The sequence below is a fragment of the Diachasmimorpha longicaudata genome, chromosome 9, assembly GCF_034640455.1.
Source record: "Diachasmimorpha longicaudata isolate KC_UGA_2023 chromosome 9, iyDiaLong2, whole genome shotgun sequence".
Classification (NCBI taxonomy): Eukaryota; Metazoa; Arthropoda; class Insecta; order Hymenoptera; family Braconidae; genus Diachasmimorpha; species Diachasmimorpha longicaudata.
The window spans coordinates 5,690,962-5,707,102 of record NC_087233.1 but is presented as its reverse complement, the minus strand read 5'-3'; the positions used below and the strand labels follow the sequence as shown (position 1 = coordinate 5,707,102).

Here is a 16,141-nt window from a genome sequence, read left to right as displayed (position 1 = left end):
ATATGATTAGGTATCGATACTTTTATTTACCTTAATAATAAACCCCCATTAGTTCTCATCCTTTTAATTTCAATTTCTACTTCAATGCCCGCATGGCAATTCAACAACTCTTGTTTCCTTTCATTTCCTTGAATTGTCAATAAATCAGGGTCTGGCATATTGTTCGCCAGGCCCATATATTTAACGTCCTAGGATGTATCTACCTATAAAATTGAGTTTAAAGAGGTCAATGTAATCGACGGCTTTCGTAACGGCTTAAAATTCAAACTGGGCAAAGAGAGTTCAATGTGCAATACAAGAGTGTATGCCGACGGTTTTACGCCGCCTACACACCCACCGGTGACTGCTCGTTAGTCAATCGTCCATTCCGCTTTAATCTCACATCCTCCCCTTGAGTTTAACTTTACTCTACTGTAACACATTCCAGTTACTCTAAGGGACCAATTCACAATAATTGTCGGTACACTCTTTACAGTACTCATTTATCTAAAGTATCAATTTTCAGTGGATTATTGAACGATCAGTCATCGATTGGAACGGTAAATCCAGATGAAATATAATCATCGTACGATTGACACGCGTGACCTTCCGCCCCGAAGAATTCATAATACACATAATTTTATTTATCACGTGATGATTTATCAAAATTACAACAATTTTTCTCGGTAATTAACTCATCAGTATCGCTCCCTCCACCGATGATAAACCCAATGAAATTTGTATGTAGATATTTTTTTAGTGGACAAGTACCTACTGTCATGAGACACCATTAGAGTCCACTTGAGACCCCTCTCGTATTTTAATATCCAGATACTAGTAGTGTTATGTATTAACAAGTGACTCCAGGGGTCGGAGATTGAAAGTCTGATTGGCTTCTTGAAATAACACTATCGTATAAGAGGCTCAAGTGTATTCTTGAGATTATTCAATTCCCTTACTTTTACCTCATCTGTTGAGGAATTTTTAACAATATCTACACAGAGTGTATTCACTATTTCGAACTAAAAGCAGAAAGTTTTATTGTAGTAGGGACGAACTGCAATAAATCATATGAGACATTCCTGCTGTTGGTCTCGACGCAGTAAAGATACTTTCGATGTTCAAATTCCAGGTCGTAATAATTTTTATGACAGGAGGGAGAGCTATAAGGAAATTTTTTTTTTCTCGTTGTTTCTATCTCGATTTCCTGCCTAGAAAATGATGTAGTAAATAACAAAAGTGCAGGAACAACGGATGAATTAATTATCCAAATGGTTTCGCTGCTTTAGTGATTTATTTTCAATGTTATCGTTGATGATTCTCCATAATTTATTTGCAAACAAAAACCTCGAGACTTGGGTAGAGTTTTGGGAATGTTACCATCGACTGATGATGAACAATGATATTTAATAATTTCAGTGGTACAGGGAGGCCGCCAGTGTGCATGAGTAAACCACCTCTACCCCCATTAGCACCCCAGGGTGTACGCGCTTGTGCAGCAAGTCCCAGGGCGACGTCGGGCGTCGTCAATACGCGCCGGCGCGCGACAACGGACCTGGGTAGCCCAGCTGTCATCGAGATGGCGAAAGCTCGCGCGATGCAACAGCAGCAGCAACACCAGCAACACTATCACAATCATCATCACCAACTTCATCAGGTGGTGCACGGTCATCAGGAGGAACGGCCTGTTGGCCTCCTCGAGACCGATCTCGATGATGAGACCGTAAATGTCGACGTTACGAGTAAAAATTTGACTGATCAAGACGAGGGTGATACGTTGACTGTTGGTGGACGTGGTAGTGCCGCACCCGGTAAGAAGACCCGCAGTTTACTCAATTTAAATCATACCTGTCGTCAGGGACGTGACAGTATCACCGAGAATATTAACGCCCTACGGGTACCGCAATCACCGGGAGCTGCTTGTCGAAATACCAACGATCATCCTGATCATTCGTCCGGAACCATTAATCATCGACCCCACAAATCCATGGAGTTCCTCCTGGACAAGGAGAATCTTCATTTCATCAAGGTAAGTCGAACATTCATTATCGTTGTTTGAATTAATTGCTGTTAGTCGAGGAGTGAGAGTTGTTGCGTTGAAGTTGGAACGTAAAACAAGTCGATCAATTGTATTTGAGGAGACAATTGGATCGGATTAAGAAAATGTGAAGGAAAACAGTGATACCGGGTCCCAGAGGGAAAGGGCGGTGAAAGGAGAGAGGGAGGAGATGATGGGTGTCATTGAGGATGGGTTTAGCAAAAGTTGGGTTGTTTAGAGCACGCGCACACCTATGATTTAACCCACACACACAGACACATGTACAACAATTGTGAGTAGTGATCAATTTTTGGTGTGTCACTAATTGAAGCGAATTGACGATCATAGGAAATTGCTAGGAAATTGGGGAAAAGTCTCTTCAACATGAGCAATCAGTTGGCTGTCAATTGATGAGGGCCAAGGGGACAAGAAGTCTGATAATTCAAGGACGAATTAGCACTGCTCTTATGATGTAAGCCAATCAATACGTTATTTTGAGGATGATCGTACACAAGTTGGCAGTGTTGCAAAAATCAATGACTTAATTTTGACATAAGAGGCAGTGAATTTGGATGGACTTGAAATTATCAGATACTAAGATATGCAGGCGCATGGCATGCATATCAATCACTTCCGTCGGATGCCACTTCCGCCATTGGTCACCGACACCTTGACCTCGAAATTGAACAATATCGTTGTCACGTATGGCAGGTCTATAAATACAATTCGTTCATTTTTTTATTCTCATTATCGTGAGTTTAATTGAAAATAAGGTGATGATGATTTTATAGATATCCGTACCCTCGTTTCACTCTCTAGACAGATGCATCGAGTAAAATACTCTCGGCCCCTGTCGTGTCGAGATCAATAGTTTGAACACAGCATAGAACCAGAGTGCAGCTATGCCACAAAGTAGCGACTATCTTTGCGCCTGTGACGATGATCACTTCCACAATTTGATTGTGAATATTCTTCATTGATAATATCTGTCGGCCAGTGGTAACTTGATCAAGAGATAATTTTATCTTGAGGTATTTATAGCGGAAAAAAATCGTATTGTCGTGAATATTCTTTGTGTAGACTTGGAAAACCTGAAAATGTCGTGGGAGTGCACCGAATAGATAACGAACATTCTATGTAAAATCACCCCCCTCCCTCTTTGATAGTAAGGAAAATGAAAATACTTGAGCAAGAATGATTTTCTATACTGCTATCCATTGAAATACATTTCCCTCAAAAATGGGAAGTTAGATAATTTTCAAAGACCTGATAATATTGTCCGGGTGTTGGGGGTCTTCTTCGAGCCTTCTGATTTCACAATTCAATTTCTCGTATCCAGGACAACTCCAGCAAAACATTGAACCAGTGGACAGTATCTATATTAGCAACTAATTTTCCAACTACTACGTTTATTCGACAGTTACACACTTGCAAACCACACCGTTATTTTATAATCTCCAGTTGACCTTGGATGTCACTGTACTATCGTTAAAAAGCGCTTTATTTTGCAAATGGTAGTCCTAGTAACGGTGCAGAGCCACCTGGATTTATGCAGAGAATTTTTTTACCCCTCGTCTAGAGTATTTCATAAATGTGTAACCCAGAGGATTGAAAGACGTCAATCCCTACTTAATTTTCAAGTCTAACATCATTTTAACTTTCCGTCTTATAATTATTTTGACTCCGTAAGTTTTCGCATTATGTACAAGTGATGCCTTCCTATTCCCAAATCGTTCCGTCGTCAATTATTTCATATTTATGAGTGAAAAAAAAAAAGAAACAATACAACTTCACTGTTGGACTAGTATTCGATCGCATTGATCTCACGTAGAACCAAGTGCATTCAGTCAAGTGCAGTAGTTGTGTAAAAGAAAGAATAATTCAGTGAATGTGATGAAATATTGTGGTAGAGAGTGCTTTTGAACAAACAAGTGGCAATTAGGCTCCATGGGAAACTTGAACCATCATCGCGTTATTCATTCAATGTTCATGATTAATACTGCTCTGTTTTATTGAAGCTTATTAATAATCCGAGACAGTGGACTCTATTATACTAGGGAGATAACGCACGTCCCTCCTTTCACCAGATGAGCCCTATATATAACTATACATCAGACATTTTTTTTATATTTTTCCTTAGTCCTCCGTATATGGCACTACCTTTTGCTCGTATTTTACCTCGTTCAATGATGATGCATAAACAATTCTCCAGGCTTAACTGTCATCCACATTTATTTTTCATTTTATTGTCGTGCTGATTATTGACATCGCCGAATTCCAGTTTTCATTAAAATTCCTCTCTGTTAAGCTTTTCCTCTTTGTAAACTATCTGAGACAGCTGGTTGTGTCTATCGCTCGACTGGACAAAAGCTTCAAACACAGATATTCAGAATGAAGAAAAAGTGAAATGCTTTTTGAAGCAAGAGAACATGAAGAATATTGCAGACAGACAAACGAAGGAATTTGTCGAGACTCTTGGAGAATAAATGAGTGGCCGACCTTTTTTTCACTGTCTGATGAAACATACCACGTGTTTTTTTCTCACGAGTCTGTGTATCATGACATTTGCCTCTCAGAGAATCTCAAGATGTACTATTTTACGGACATAAATGGGAATTAGGTAGCTCACGTAGTCTTCTCCATTTCATTAAAAGCCTCAAGATGTTTTTCCTCTTCCTCTCTGATTTTTATTGATTATGTCAATGTGCATAATTATTACATACAATTAATAGCACCTTCTGTGATTACAGTAATTGAAGGAAAATCAAATGGGTTACTCAACATTCAGCTGAGAGCTTTTTAAAATTCGTTTAACCCGACTTGACATATTTTTTTTTTTATGCTCTATGGTATTTAAAGCTCTCCGCCTTCAGCTGGTGTTTTCTTCACTTTGCTCCCTTCGCACACTCACCGGAAGTAATTTTAAAAGTCGGCATCTTGCCAATCTCCCCATCGAAGTTTTCTCGCCCCCTCTCTGACCCCCTTCGACTTAACAATTTCTGTTAAATCGTACTATGGGACTAGTCGTATACGAAATAATTAAATTTCACTCTGGTAAATTGCAGCCAACACGAAGTGTGTCCAGTACAAGAGACTCCAGAATTTTATTTCTTCCCACAACTGTTACTTGTGCTATTGATCGACACGTGGTGACCATCTACGTCTCTCCAACCTTGCAGCCTCGAGTTTTAAAGCCAGCTTGTATTGCATCGTTGTTTGCACTTTCCAGTCCCTCATTCAAATATATGCACAACACTCTGTCTCGTACTCCCTGTACACCACGTTGCCAGATGTTTTTTTTTTTCATGGAGATGGTCTCCTCTACTGTCATTTCTATTGATGATGATGGTGATTGCTTTGCGACGACCTAGTGGCTACTTAGCCCGTTCAATTTCCGTCCTCTCAAGGTCTCTCATAAGAATTTCATCGGGATACTCTCCGTTATGTTTACCCGGAAGTGAAATTTCTTCAGTGATGACATTTTCCGTGACTCCTACGCTGACAAGTTGCGCGGTGTTGCGTACTTTCCGAATGGTGGGATAGAGCCAATGCACCTCTCATTTCAGAGGACTATTAATCCTTAGGTTGCCCTATGGCAGTATTGACCCGTTACCTGTACAGGTAACTCTTTGATGATGACAAAATAAAAAATTCAACTTCGTATCTGACTAACGCTCGTCCTGGCCTTTTGCGGTACAACTTCAGAATGTCTTTTCATTATGTAAAGAAAATTAACGCGTCTGAGAGTAATGGCATTAATGATAAAGCAAAGATTATTTATTAGGACTATTATCTGAGAAATTTGCAGAATAAAAAAATATTCGGAAGCTTGTGGTTAATTTATTAACAACATGAACTATATCCGCGTAGAAAAAATATGATTATCCAGTGCTTTTTTTTATTCACATGGACTCGAGTAGGCGAGTCATGTCTATGTCGTAAAGTCAGTGCCCACGAGTCAGGCACAATATCATAAGTGCATGGTACCGCACCAATGAAAATAATAGTCAAGAAAAAAAATTGTCCTCTTATTGGTTTCAATCATGGGTAGTCTTGCAAAATAATCCTGTACTTATCCACAAAACGCCAACAGTTTGACACTATTTACAGGCACGACAGCGATAAATCCGCGTTGCATAGGAGTCGATTATCTCTGACAAATTCACATGGCTTGTCGTTGATTTTTATTTGTCAGTAGTTATTCATGTACCTAAACACTCGTGAATGGAGTGGACGTGTGTGAGTGTCCTCGGCGGCTGTTAAACCGCCCAATTCCATCTCTCTTTTTCTTCACTTGCGTCCTCTCATCTCCATTGCATCCGCATCGATAAATTTTCCACTTATACCGTTTTATCCTAACGGTGGATTACTCACATTTATCCCATTATTTTCTCGTTATTGTTGACCATAGAGCAAAGACATTTCGGTATCTATGTTAATTAACATTATTGAGTTGGTTAAATTCGATCAGAAAAATTCCCAGTGGGATTCTAGATGGATCATAAAAACTAGAGAGTCATTGAAAACATTTTTAGATTTTTTTCCAATTAGTTATCGGTACTAGGAAATTATGGGAAAATTTAAACGACTCTATTGTAGATTTTCACAAGTGATAAGAGCCCCAATGGATGGGAATTTTTTAGATAAAAAATATGGGAAAGTTACTTAATATTGCTGTCAATGGCATTTAGCTCTGCACTTGCGGGACTAATGCATAACTTTTATGAAATATATCTCTTCGAGCATTAAACCTACATCGATGGATCCTACGCTCCATACGGTCACGATGGATATGTATTTTGTTATGCCACGTCATCATCAATTTTCTCAGAAATATAAAGGTCTTTGAACTCACAGTAGTTGAGCACTACCTCATGTTCACCAACGACCCACCAATTTACGCCAATCGACTGTATGAGTAGAAAAGAGAAAAACTACTCGTACGTCTGGTGCAATTAATATTATCCTCAGACTCAATATCGTTCTTTGTCTATAATAGCTCTTGCCCCTATTCTCAATCCCTCGGCTGATGATACATGCTCTTCATTTAAATGCATCACTATGGAACTCGAGTTCAGGAACAGATAAAGACGTACAGTCATGAGTACTCCAGAGTATTATTGATAAACATTATATTGCTCGGCGACTTTTGCTCGCAGATATTTAATCATTTTTACCTGTGGGATTGGAAACCGTTGACGACTTTTTTGGATCCTCATATTTCTGAGAAACTGAAAAATAAAACAGATGACACTAGAGATGACTTTCCAATTTAATAGCTTAATATCAATTATATTCCTTATTTACATATAATTATTATTAAATAATTTATATGATTATTACTGTCCCTGTGAAAATATTGACATTTCATAGACCAAAGTTGAACACGAAGGAACGATAAAACTGGCTGACAGGAGAGCTTATCATTATTTACTTACGTGATATACATAGCGATTTTTACGATGATTATCTCAAGTCATTGTATCTTTGACAACAGCTTGTCATGGAATTACAGACAAGACATGTTGATTTTTTTTAACGTCATTTTCCCAAATGATTAGAACAAACGAGTCACAGTGAGGGTGAAAATATGGTTAAATGTACCAGTGATGTGGGAAAAAAATTAACATTCAATCCACATACAATAAAAATATAGTTTAATAAAATGGAGGACTTGAGAATTCCGTTGTCAATCCTCGGAGTGTCACCATCAGTGCCTACCATCGACGAAGAAGAAAGGGACTGTGTCGGCAATTTGAAGGTTACTTTTTTTTTCTCTTGAGCGAGTAAAAATTGCAAATTATCGAATCGCACTTTAATGCCCCACATACAGTCTACCTTACTCATAGCACACTATAAAGACATACCAGACTTAGAGAGGTTATATATATCCACACTGCTGGTCATCTCTCTCCTTGCAAAATTTTGCAGCAGCCATCAGAACTGTGCAACAGTAGGTCTGATGCATGGTTACAGTGGTGGTGTTGGTGGTGGTGCTCTGTCATGTAAATACACTCAGGCTAAATTCGTCGAAACGACCAAATCAACTTTCATCTCTCCTCCACGTTGCTCCAGATACCGAAACATTCCTTGACTTTATTTTGAAACACTGCATTGCTGTGAGATAGAGCAGTGACTAAATTTATTATCGATGAGTTCCATTTAATGTTGGTATAAGTCTCGTGTTATAAGACCATCATCTCCTCGCACAATGGATGGCGACTATCAGTAACGAGTAAATTTAACTCAGCTGAGTTAATGACTAAATATATGTGATAATTTTCTTTGTAGAATTGTGAGACATTTCCAAAAAAAATTGCTGAATCGCCTCATTTCACCAATTTATGACAGAATCCTAATTTCATAAACAAAAGTGCTATTTTTTGTAAATATAATGGGGTATAGCATAATTGGTTGTTTATTTGTTTGCAGCCACCAGAGAATGAGTTGCAAAAAGTGGGAGAACGTGTGCCAAGTGAACACGAGCTCAGAGTACAAAGATCCCTTCAACGTCTGAACGTCCCAGACTGGTATAAAAATTCGCCAGCAGCTCGCGATGGTTTCCGGTTAAAAAGACACTCGGATGCATCACAACACGGTGGTTGGCGTTCACTTGGTTCGAAAACTACATCACTGTCATCTCTATCGTCGTCTTCCAATCGCCAGCCAGCCACCGCTACCACTGGTAATCAAATAATATTCACTCCCAATGATAAACAGTGATTTCTATTATTTATTCTCACTGGGGAATAAACGATTTTTTATTTTATCATTTAGGACTACTTTTGAGTCCCAGTCCAACACCTCCGGTCTTCTCAAGATGGAGTACGAGCCTGCTGAACAGTGCTGGCAGTTCACCAGCGAATTCTGCACGCTCGTCTTTCAATCATCGTCAACCTTATCTCGGTTGGCGTTCCCAAGAACGTCTCGCCAATCCCCGAACCCCAGCTGAACGTCTTGCTCAGGGTATTCTTCCTCAAGTGCAAAATGCAAAAAAGGTGAGGGAAAGATATCAAAAAATCAAAATTAGACGCGGCTAAAGTATTAATTGTAATTGGGTCACACCAAAGGCCAAGGGCATGATTCAACGGCGTCGGGGAGCCGTCAATCTAAGCTATATGACATCACTGAATTTATTGGAAATCGATTGAACATTATCAAGAGGTGTGAATATTTTTAAATTGCCGACGGGATAAAATAACCGCATCTCCATAGCACACCATTCAACTCGTTTCTCCTTTTAGTAATTCGTCGGGGTGCACGTGCGCGATGCATTTTGAGGATAAAATTAGGTGCTAAGTGGGATTATATTCCCCGAGATTAGTTGGTATTTCGCCAATGGGACATCATTAGAATGTACCAAAATTGAAAGGATTTTTTCCTTTCCAAATTTTAAAAGGCGATAATTGTGTAATTGCTTGCACACATGTCCTGATTGAATTTTTATACTTCATTTCCATTTTCAAATCTACATAAAACTAATGGCCGTTCACACTAAGATGAAAAACAATATGTGATAATTATTCAATTGTTATTTTCTTATTGAATATTAATAGCAACAACAGCAGACAAATCAACAGATTGAGGTGAGAAATTCGATAAAAGAAGTGACATCGGCAATTGTACACTATGTGCAAAGCGGCCAGGAGGTCGTTGCGAGTGGTGTTGGTGATGGTAGTGGTGGAAGGCTCTCACCTCGACCTCGACTCGACGAACCAGACGACAGAGGTGGAGCGAGATCCACAAGTCCCAGAGGTGAGCATTAATTGCCCCTTTATCCACCCCACTCCTTCCACAACGAGACATCCCTCAAATAAAAAGCGACTATATAAAAAGAAAACAACTACAGAAAGAAGAAGCCTTCCCCATGACAAAATCATTATATTATATTAATGATATTGATAATGATAACAAAATGATTCTTAAGTATCTAGAAAAAATATTCCCACCACAATCAACCAACCACACCATCGCCAACCACTATTATACTCCACAATAAAGGTAATTTTGTTTTATTTTTTTTTTGTTTCGTTGCATTCATGCCTCTTTCTATGTATTATCTTGTCTCTCTCCTCGCCTACTTTTCTCCTAGTGGTGTAATTATTAAATTGAGCATCAGAAGACTTGTTTGATTGTTTTATTTCTTTTGCTTTGGGCTTTTATTTGTTAACAATCACCTTGATTTCAGAGCAACACACAAACCCTGAATTAAGTATGTGTTTGGGGCCTGCGGTGAATAACTAACAGTAATTAACTCGTATTATTGAAGCTACAAAGTGAAGTGTTTATGTGGGAAACAATTAAATTAATTATCTCTTCGTTTTTATTTTTTTTTATGGAAAACTCTTCGAAACCGAGTGGAATCCAAGATGATTGACAATTGAATAACAATTTTTTTTCCATCTTCGTTTGGTGAATCCACACATCTGAATTCCACATAATCATAAGTAGTTAAACTGTGGAAATTATTCAGTAATTTAATAAAATCAATGTTTATGTTGCTAAGGGAGCGTAAAACTATGTTGGATGGAAAGTTCATTTGTTGGTTCACGACGCGTTGATTCCCCGGAAACCCCCATGAGCCTGGCAACTGACACCGAATGCTGTACAGGATGTAATACAGTGGGAACCGAATCGTGCAGCTGCATGGACTCGGCAACATCCGGATTATATCTGGACTTGACACCAACTAGAGACGAACCGACGCACCAAAAAGGGGATTATGATCAACAAACTAGGAGTACAACGTGCTTGTGTCCATCACCATCGACTTCTCATTATCACCAACAAAAACAACATCGATACACTCAACAACGACATCATCGTGGTGAGTTATTACTCGCCTAGCGGTTCCATCTCCCTAATTTGTTTTTCTTGCTGTCTTTTTCTCTTTCTCTCTTCCCCTTAATTTCATTTTTGTTTCTTTCCATTCGGTAATGTTTAAGATTAATGAAATTCAGAGAACGAAGAAAGCAAAAAGATCAATCTTATCGGGCTTGAAAACAAAGGCTATCGTGTAGTGTTGCACATTTGTATAGGACAACTAATTGTTAAAACTTTTGTACATAAAGATAATGCGTCATTTTCAATTATCTTATTTCATTATTCAATCGAATAAAATACCATTGTAATCGGCGATAGTACTGCTCGGTACTGTTGTGCAAACATTGAGCAAATGTTAAATTTTTATGGCGAATTACGTGTACCGTGAGAGATGTTAGCTCAATCACAAGTCAGAGATGAAGGTTTAACGAGTAATTTTTTTCCAAGAAATGCTAAATCTATGAATTTACTACGAAATTTCAATTTTTTCCATTATATAGAATATTCGTGCTCTCCACATGAATCAACAATGATATTGTCTTGTTATTTAAGAGAATTGAGAAGCTGAAGAGGTGCACAGGTCACTCTTAGTTCATTCCAAAGTTCAAATCATCCAATTTTTACACCGAAAGTCAATTTTTTATTAATTTCCATTATCACCTGCCACCTGATTATTTTTTTTCGCCGTACATAATTTTTACTTGTATCTGTAATTAGTATATTTTTCGATGATTGAAAATATATAATAATAATTGTCTTTCTATGTTTGTCACACCAATGCTTGTGTACTTTTTCGTTGTTCAATATTTGCCTATAATTGTTTACGTGTCAATATTTCCCACGACTTTTAATTTTCATGCATTATTATTTCTCTCATCGACCATATAAAGTATATATATCGATAAATATCTTGTATTTCTAAATTTCAATTGAGAAAATTAGCCACTCTTTCTTCTCAATTGTGCTGTAGAAATAAATGCGTCTTTAAGTGAATGTTATTCATGAAATTATTATCAACAATATCGAGGAATGTTTGAGCTATTGCATAATAAGGCCAATTATCTTTACAAATTATTCACGTCACACTTGTTACGATCAGCTGCATTTTTCAATGACCATTGTTATGCTCAAACAGTTCTACGATTATTAAAGATGAAAAGAGTGCTCTTCTATTAAATGATAAAGCAACAACAAGTATTCTGTACTTATTTGTTCAATCTTTGTAGTAATTCGTAATCTTGATAGAATAAATTATTGTTTGTATTTCGGTTTTCTCTCCTTGGTTTATTATTTTCTTCTGGCTCACAATTTTTTTATTTCGCTGTAGATGTCCAGTTGTTATTAGTATTATGTTTGAAATTATTGTGTAAAAGGTAAGTGATCATTTTTCGTTGTTTTCATGTACATTACTATTAGCCACATCTGTATTTATTTTTAATCTCCTCATGTTTCTCATTTTTTCAAATTTTTTTCCCATATATTTGACACTGAATGCTGAGTATTTAAAACAAATATTTCAATAAACGACCTCACAATATCCCGTTGCCATGAACAGTGAAAAAAAAATCTCTCAATGAAAAACTCAATCTCTGCGAAAGATTCTGAAATTTCAAAATTTCTAATAAAAAAACACACATTAACACTGATGAACGGAATGCAAAGGTCAATAATTCTTCAACGATTCCGAGGATGACGACGAGCCAGGAAATGAAAAAGAAAATCCACTTCAATGTACAGTTTTCAAATTTCTCTAGAATTATCGTTCAAAATTATTTCTCGGAAAGAAAAAAAAATCAATCAAATCTCAAGCTCAATGACGAGAGATATTTGACAGTTTGGGAAATCGTTAGGATCGGGACAGAGTGAGGATGATGAGGCGATGGCAACCGTAGGTCTTCTCCACAATAAACCCAGTCCTGGTTCAACAACACTCGAGGATGTGCTTGATTCATTGCTCGGACTGCCCCCAGCATCACGTACACCGAGCCCAGGCCCAGGGCCAATAACAACCGGTAGTGGATCATCGTCAATGCGCCATCACCGTACAGGTGCAACAGCACAGTCAAATACTAAAACAGGAAAGAGCTGCAGTGACCTGCGCCAAGACCTCCAAGGTAGGAGGACTATGTAAGTTTCAGCTCTGACGATCCTCACTTTTTTCCATCACCAAAAATATTTTTAACAAAATCAACAATCGCTTTAGTGCATTTGCATCTATCGTAGCTCATTGATCGTCGATCCTCAATCGTATTGACCTGCAAAAAAAATGTTCAACAGTATGCATATAATTTCAAACACAATTATCCTCACTCTTTATTTAATCATCATTATTATTTCTACCGCCATGTTGACAGTTTCGTGCTAAAAAAATGAAAAAAAAATGTCTAAGAACCATAAAAATGGCACATGATAATTTTTATGTGATAGAGTGCGCTAATAAGGGAGCTCCAGAGTCTCCAACGAGTTGTCCAGATCCCCGAGTTACCTCCTACAATGTTGGTGGTTTGGTACAGCGACGAAAGAGCGAAGGCAGTGACATCGTTCCACCCCATCGTTTATCCTGCCGTAGCTCATCGAACGTGCGCAATCGTCGTGTGTCATTTGACAGTGGCCAGGAAAATCCTCCTCCGATGGCAGCAGACAAGCTCGTCAAATGCCGCAATCACAAGTGCAGCAACAGTACATCCCTGGCCGAAGCAAAACGACTGTACAAGAGTTGTCACAATTGCAATTATCTCTATTGTTCCAAGGAATGTAGAAGAGCCCACTGGCCGCGCCATCGAAGGACATGCCTCCACTATCGTGCTGGTACCCTCTGCCGCCAAGTCCTCTCATCAGCTAAAGAGGATCCAGCCACCATCAAGCACATTTCAGCTTTGGCAAAGCGGGGTTACGCAGCTCACGGTCGAGGCGCTGTCAAGTGTTTCTTCACTAGTCCCGAGACAGCTGAACAGTTCATCGGGAATGGGTTTAAAGATTTCGGTGAACCAACCTACGTGCGTTGCTCTGATCTACTCACCAGTGAAATGGGAGCCGAACTCTATGCAGAGATAATGCGTTTGTGCAAGACATACAATCCGGAAACAAGACTCGTCCTGTTTGTCGCGGTCTGCGTTGTCAGCGAGGTGCCATCAAGTGGTGCGGTCAGATGGGAACGTCAGCTTGTCTCTAGATGCGGTAAGATTCGTCTCGATCCATCCCAGAGAACTGTTTCCTCGGTCATATCCCCATCGCAAAATAAACATCAAATCCAACCATCAGCTTCCACTGTTACCACTATTCCACTGCAATCTTCCCCATCAAATCATCCAGCAATCACTCGTGAAATGGACTCTCCAGAGACACTGGTACTCACTTCACTACCGGACCATCAAGGACAGAATACAACTCGACGTACACGTGAAATTGGATTCACCAATATTCAGAGACAACTGAGACAGCGCGGTGTATCACTCCGACGACACTTTCCTCAGGTTTATATGAAATTATCTTCTTATGTAGACGGGACTGTTGATAAATTTGCACCAGTTACTATTTATCCGCGCGATCAGGCGTCTGGTAAAAGTTTTATGTGCATTATCATGCTCGACGCAGAGCCGGAGAGACTGCAGCTGTTACCAACTGACTCGTCGCGAGTCAGAACTGTTGATATCAGTGTTGAACAGGAGTGATTGTAAATCTACGAGACATGAAATTTTCTTTTGTTTTCACTCTCACTATGATAACGATATTAATTAACACAAGTATCCGAGTTCAGATGAGTTTTCACTGAGAAATTCAACGAATATTCGCTCAATCTCCGGAAGTTCAGCCCCTACTAAACTAGCTGAAGTGGTAAATCATCCAAAAAACTCAGTCATTTCGATTGTTCCAATGCTGAAAATCAAAAGATTGATTCTCCCTTTCTCTCTCTATCTCTCTCTCTCCCTCTCCTGTCCTTCTTTCTGTTCATCGGGTTCGGTAAATTTGTGTTCGTAAGTTCAGTTCAAAGAAGGATTCGAGGAGTTTTATTTTTAATGACTCAGTTGCGTTCAGGAACGTCAAAGTAAAGAGTCTCAAGTGAGAAAAATCAAATAGGAAAGTGCTTTTTGAAGAGAATACGTATAAAATATATTAATATTATTATCGCTGGACCATGAAGCTTATACGAAACATGCTAAAAAGTGTGCCAAAAATATGAAAAGTGATGAATTAAACGTATGATCTTATTCTCGTTCACTAGCAACGGCAAAGTATCAAAATTCAGGGGAGACTAATGAAAAACAACCAAAACCTAATGAAGAAAATCTACGATAAATTATAAATGATGTGATGGCATTCTCTTATCCTCTTTCTATCTAGATTTTCTATTCTTCGAGCGTATAGACCCTCAATTCATTATTAAAAAATTGAAAAAAAAAACTAACAACGGTGCCAAGGCATTGACAGCTAGCAATGCATCCAGACAATGCCATTTTATTCTTGTAAATAAATATATTGCCAATTATTATTCAAAGAGGAGTAAAGATAAGTAGGAGCAGAAAGTAACTCAAAAATTTAAAAACAATACAGTTGGCCACCTCCCGTGTAAGCATTACAACAAATAAAGCAGATGACGTTATATAAATTGAATTATAATTCAATTAATGCGTTTCGTCGGACAGGGTTCTAATTTTTGTAAATAACTTTATTATTTTGCACATAAGGAGCAATAGAAAAATGATGTTGAATCAGTTTGTAGTAGAGTTATTGAATCTCGCTATGTCTTTTGGGGAGGAAAAAGAACAATAGAACTTTCTAGATGCAAAGTGGTCCCAAATTCATCCAACCACTACGTGAAAAGTAGTTGTCTAATTGATTTAATAGATGAAATGTTTTTAAAAGAGATGTACTCGCATGAAAATGCACTCGAAGTGGAAGAATACGATGGCGAATGAAAGTCGATGATATTCTTTCGTTTACTGCTTAACAAAAAAAATCGACACAGTCTCATCTTCCCGTTTGTCATCATCTCTCATTATGAATTTTGTTCATTGTTATTGAATATCTTTTATTATTAATATTGTAATAATGCGGAAATCGTTGACCCGCAGTTGTTTATTGATTAATAAAATATAACAACCGTTACTAATTACTGTAATTTTCATTTGAATGATAAATTGACTAGGAGAATGAAAATTTCTAAAAGAAATCGAGGATAAAGTATTATATATCAGCGCTATTTGTCCGCTAATACTGTTTTTTGGTATTTATGTATGTATTACTTTACGAAATAAACTGTTAATTTTATTGGAGAAGCTCAAAAAATGCTGATTAATTATC

General features: G+C 38.1%; 2 protein-coding genes and 1 long non-coding RNA gene across 7 annotated transcripts in view; 1 reads left to right on the top strand and 2 right to left on the bottom strand.

Annotated features, from left to right (window-relative positions):
* Nucleotides 1–721, bottom strand: part of LOC135166220 (uncharacterized) — a 1,132-nt gene extending 411 nt beyond the window's left edge. Inside the window, exon 1 of the long non-coding RNA XR_010299640.1 lies at nucleotides 31–721. This is a non-coding gene — a long non-coding RNA (uncharacterized LOC135166220). The remainder of the gene's footprint in view (nucleotides 1–30) is intronic.
* The window catches only part of LOC135166116 (nose resistant to fluoxetine protein 6), a 20,211-nt gene extending 19,191 nt beyond the window's left edge, over nucleotides 1–1,020 (bottom strand). The window contains exon 1 of one of the 2 annotated variants that reach the window (XM_064128126.1): nucleotides 755–1,020. In XM_064128126.1, the coding sequence (XP_063984196.1) occupies nucleotides 755–770 (16 nt within the window). In that variant the 5' untranslated portion in view covers nucleotides 771–1,020. Of the gene's footprint in view, nucleotides 1–750 lie in introns of both variants that reach the window. The other variant, XM_064128127.1, reaches the window with a different exon arrangement.
* The window catches only part of LOC135166102 (uncharacterized protein), a 23,330-nt gene extending 7,203 nt beyond the window's left edge, over nucleotides 1–16,127 (top strand). For 2 of the 4 annotated variants that reach the window (XM_064128090.1, XM_064128089.1), the window contains exons 6-12: nucleotides 1,399–2,008; nucleotides 8,450–8,702; nucleotides 8,795–9,015; nucleotides 9,574–9,772; nucleotides 10,524–10,844; nucleotides 12,691–12,954; nucleotides 13,268–16,127. In XM_064128090.1, coding sequence (XP_063984160.1) covers nucleotides 1,399–2,008; nucleotides 8,450–8,702; nucleotides 8,795–9,015; nucleotides 9,574–9,772; nucleotides 10,524–10,844; nucleotides 12,691–12,954; nucleotides 13,268–14,511 — 3,112 coding nt within the window. In that variant the 3' untranslated portion in view covers nucleotides 14,512–16,127. Of the gene's footprint in view, nucleotides 1–1,398; nucleotides 2,009–8,449; nucleotides 8,703–8,794; nucleotides 9,016–9,573; nucleotides 9,773–10,523; nucleotides 10,845–12,690; nucleotides 12,968–13,267 lie in introns of all 4 variants that reach the window. The other 2 variants (XM_064128093.1, XM_064128092.1) reach the window with 2 other exon arrangements.
* The last annotated feature ends 14 nt before the right edge of the window (nucleotides 16,128–16,141 follow it).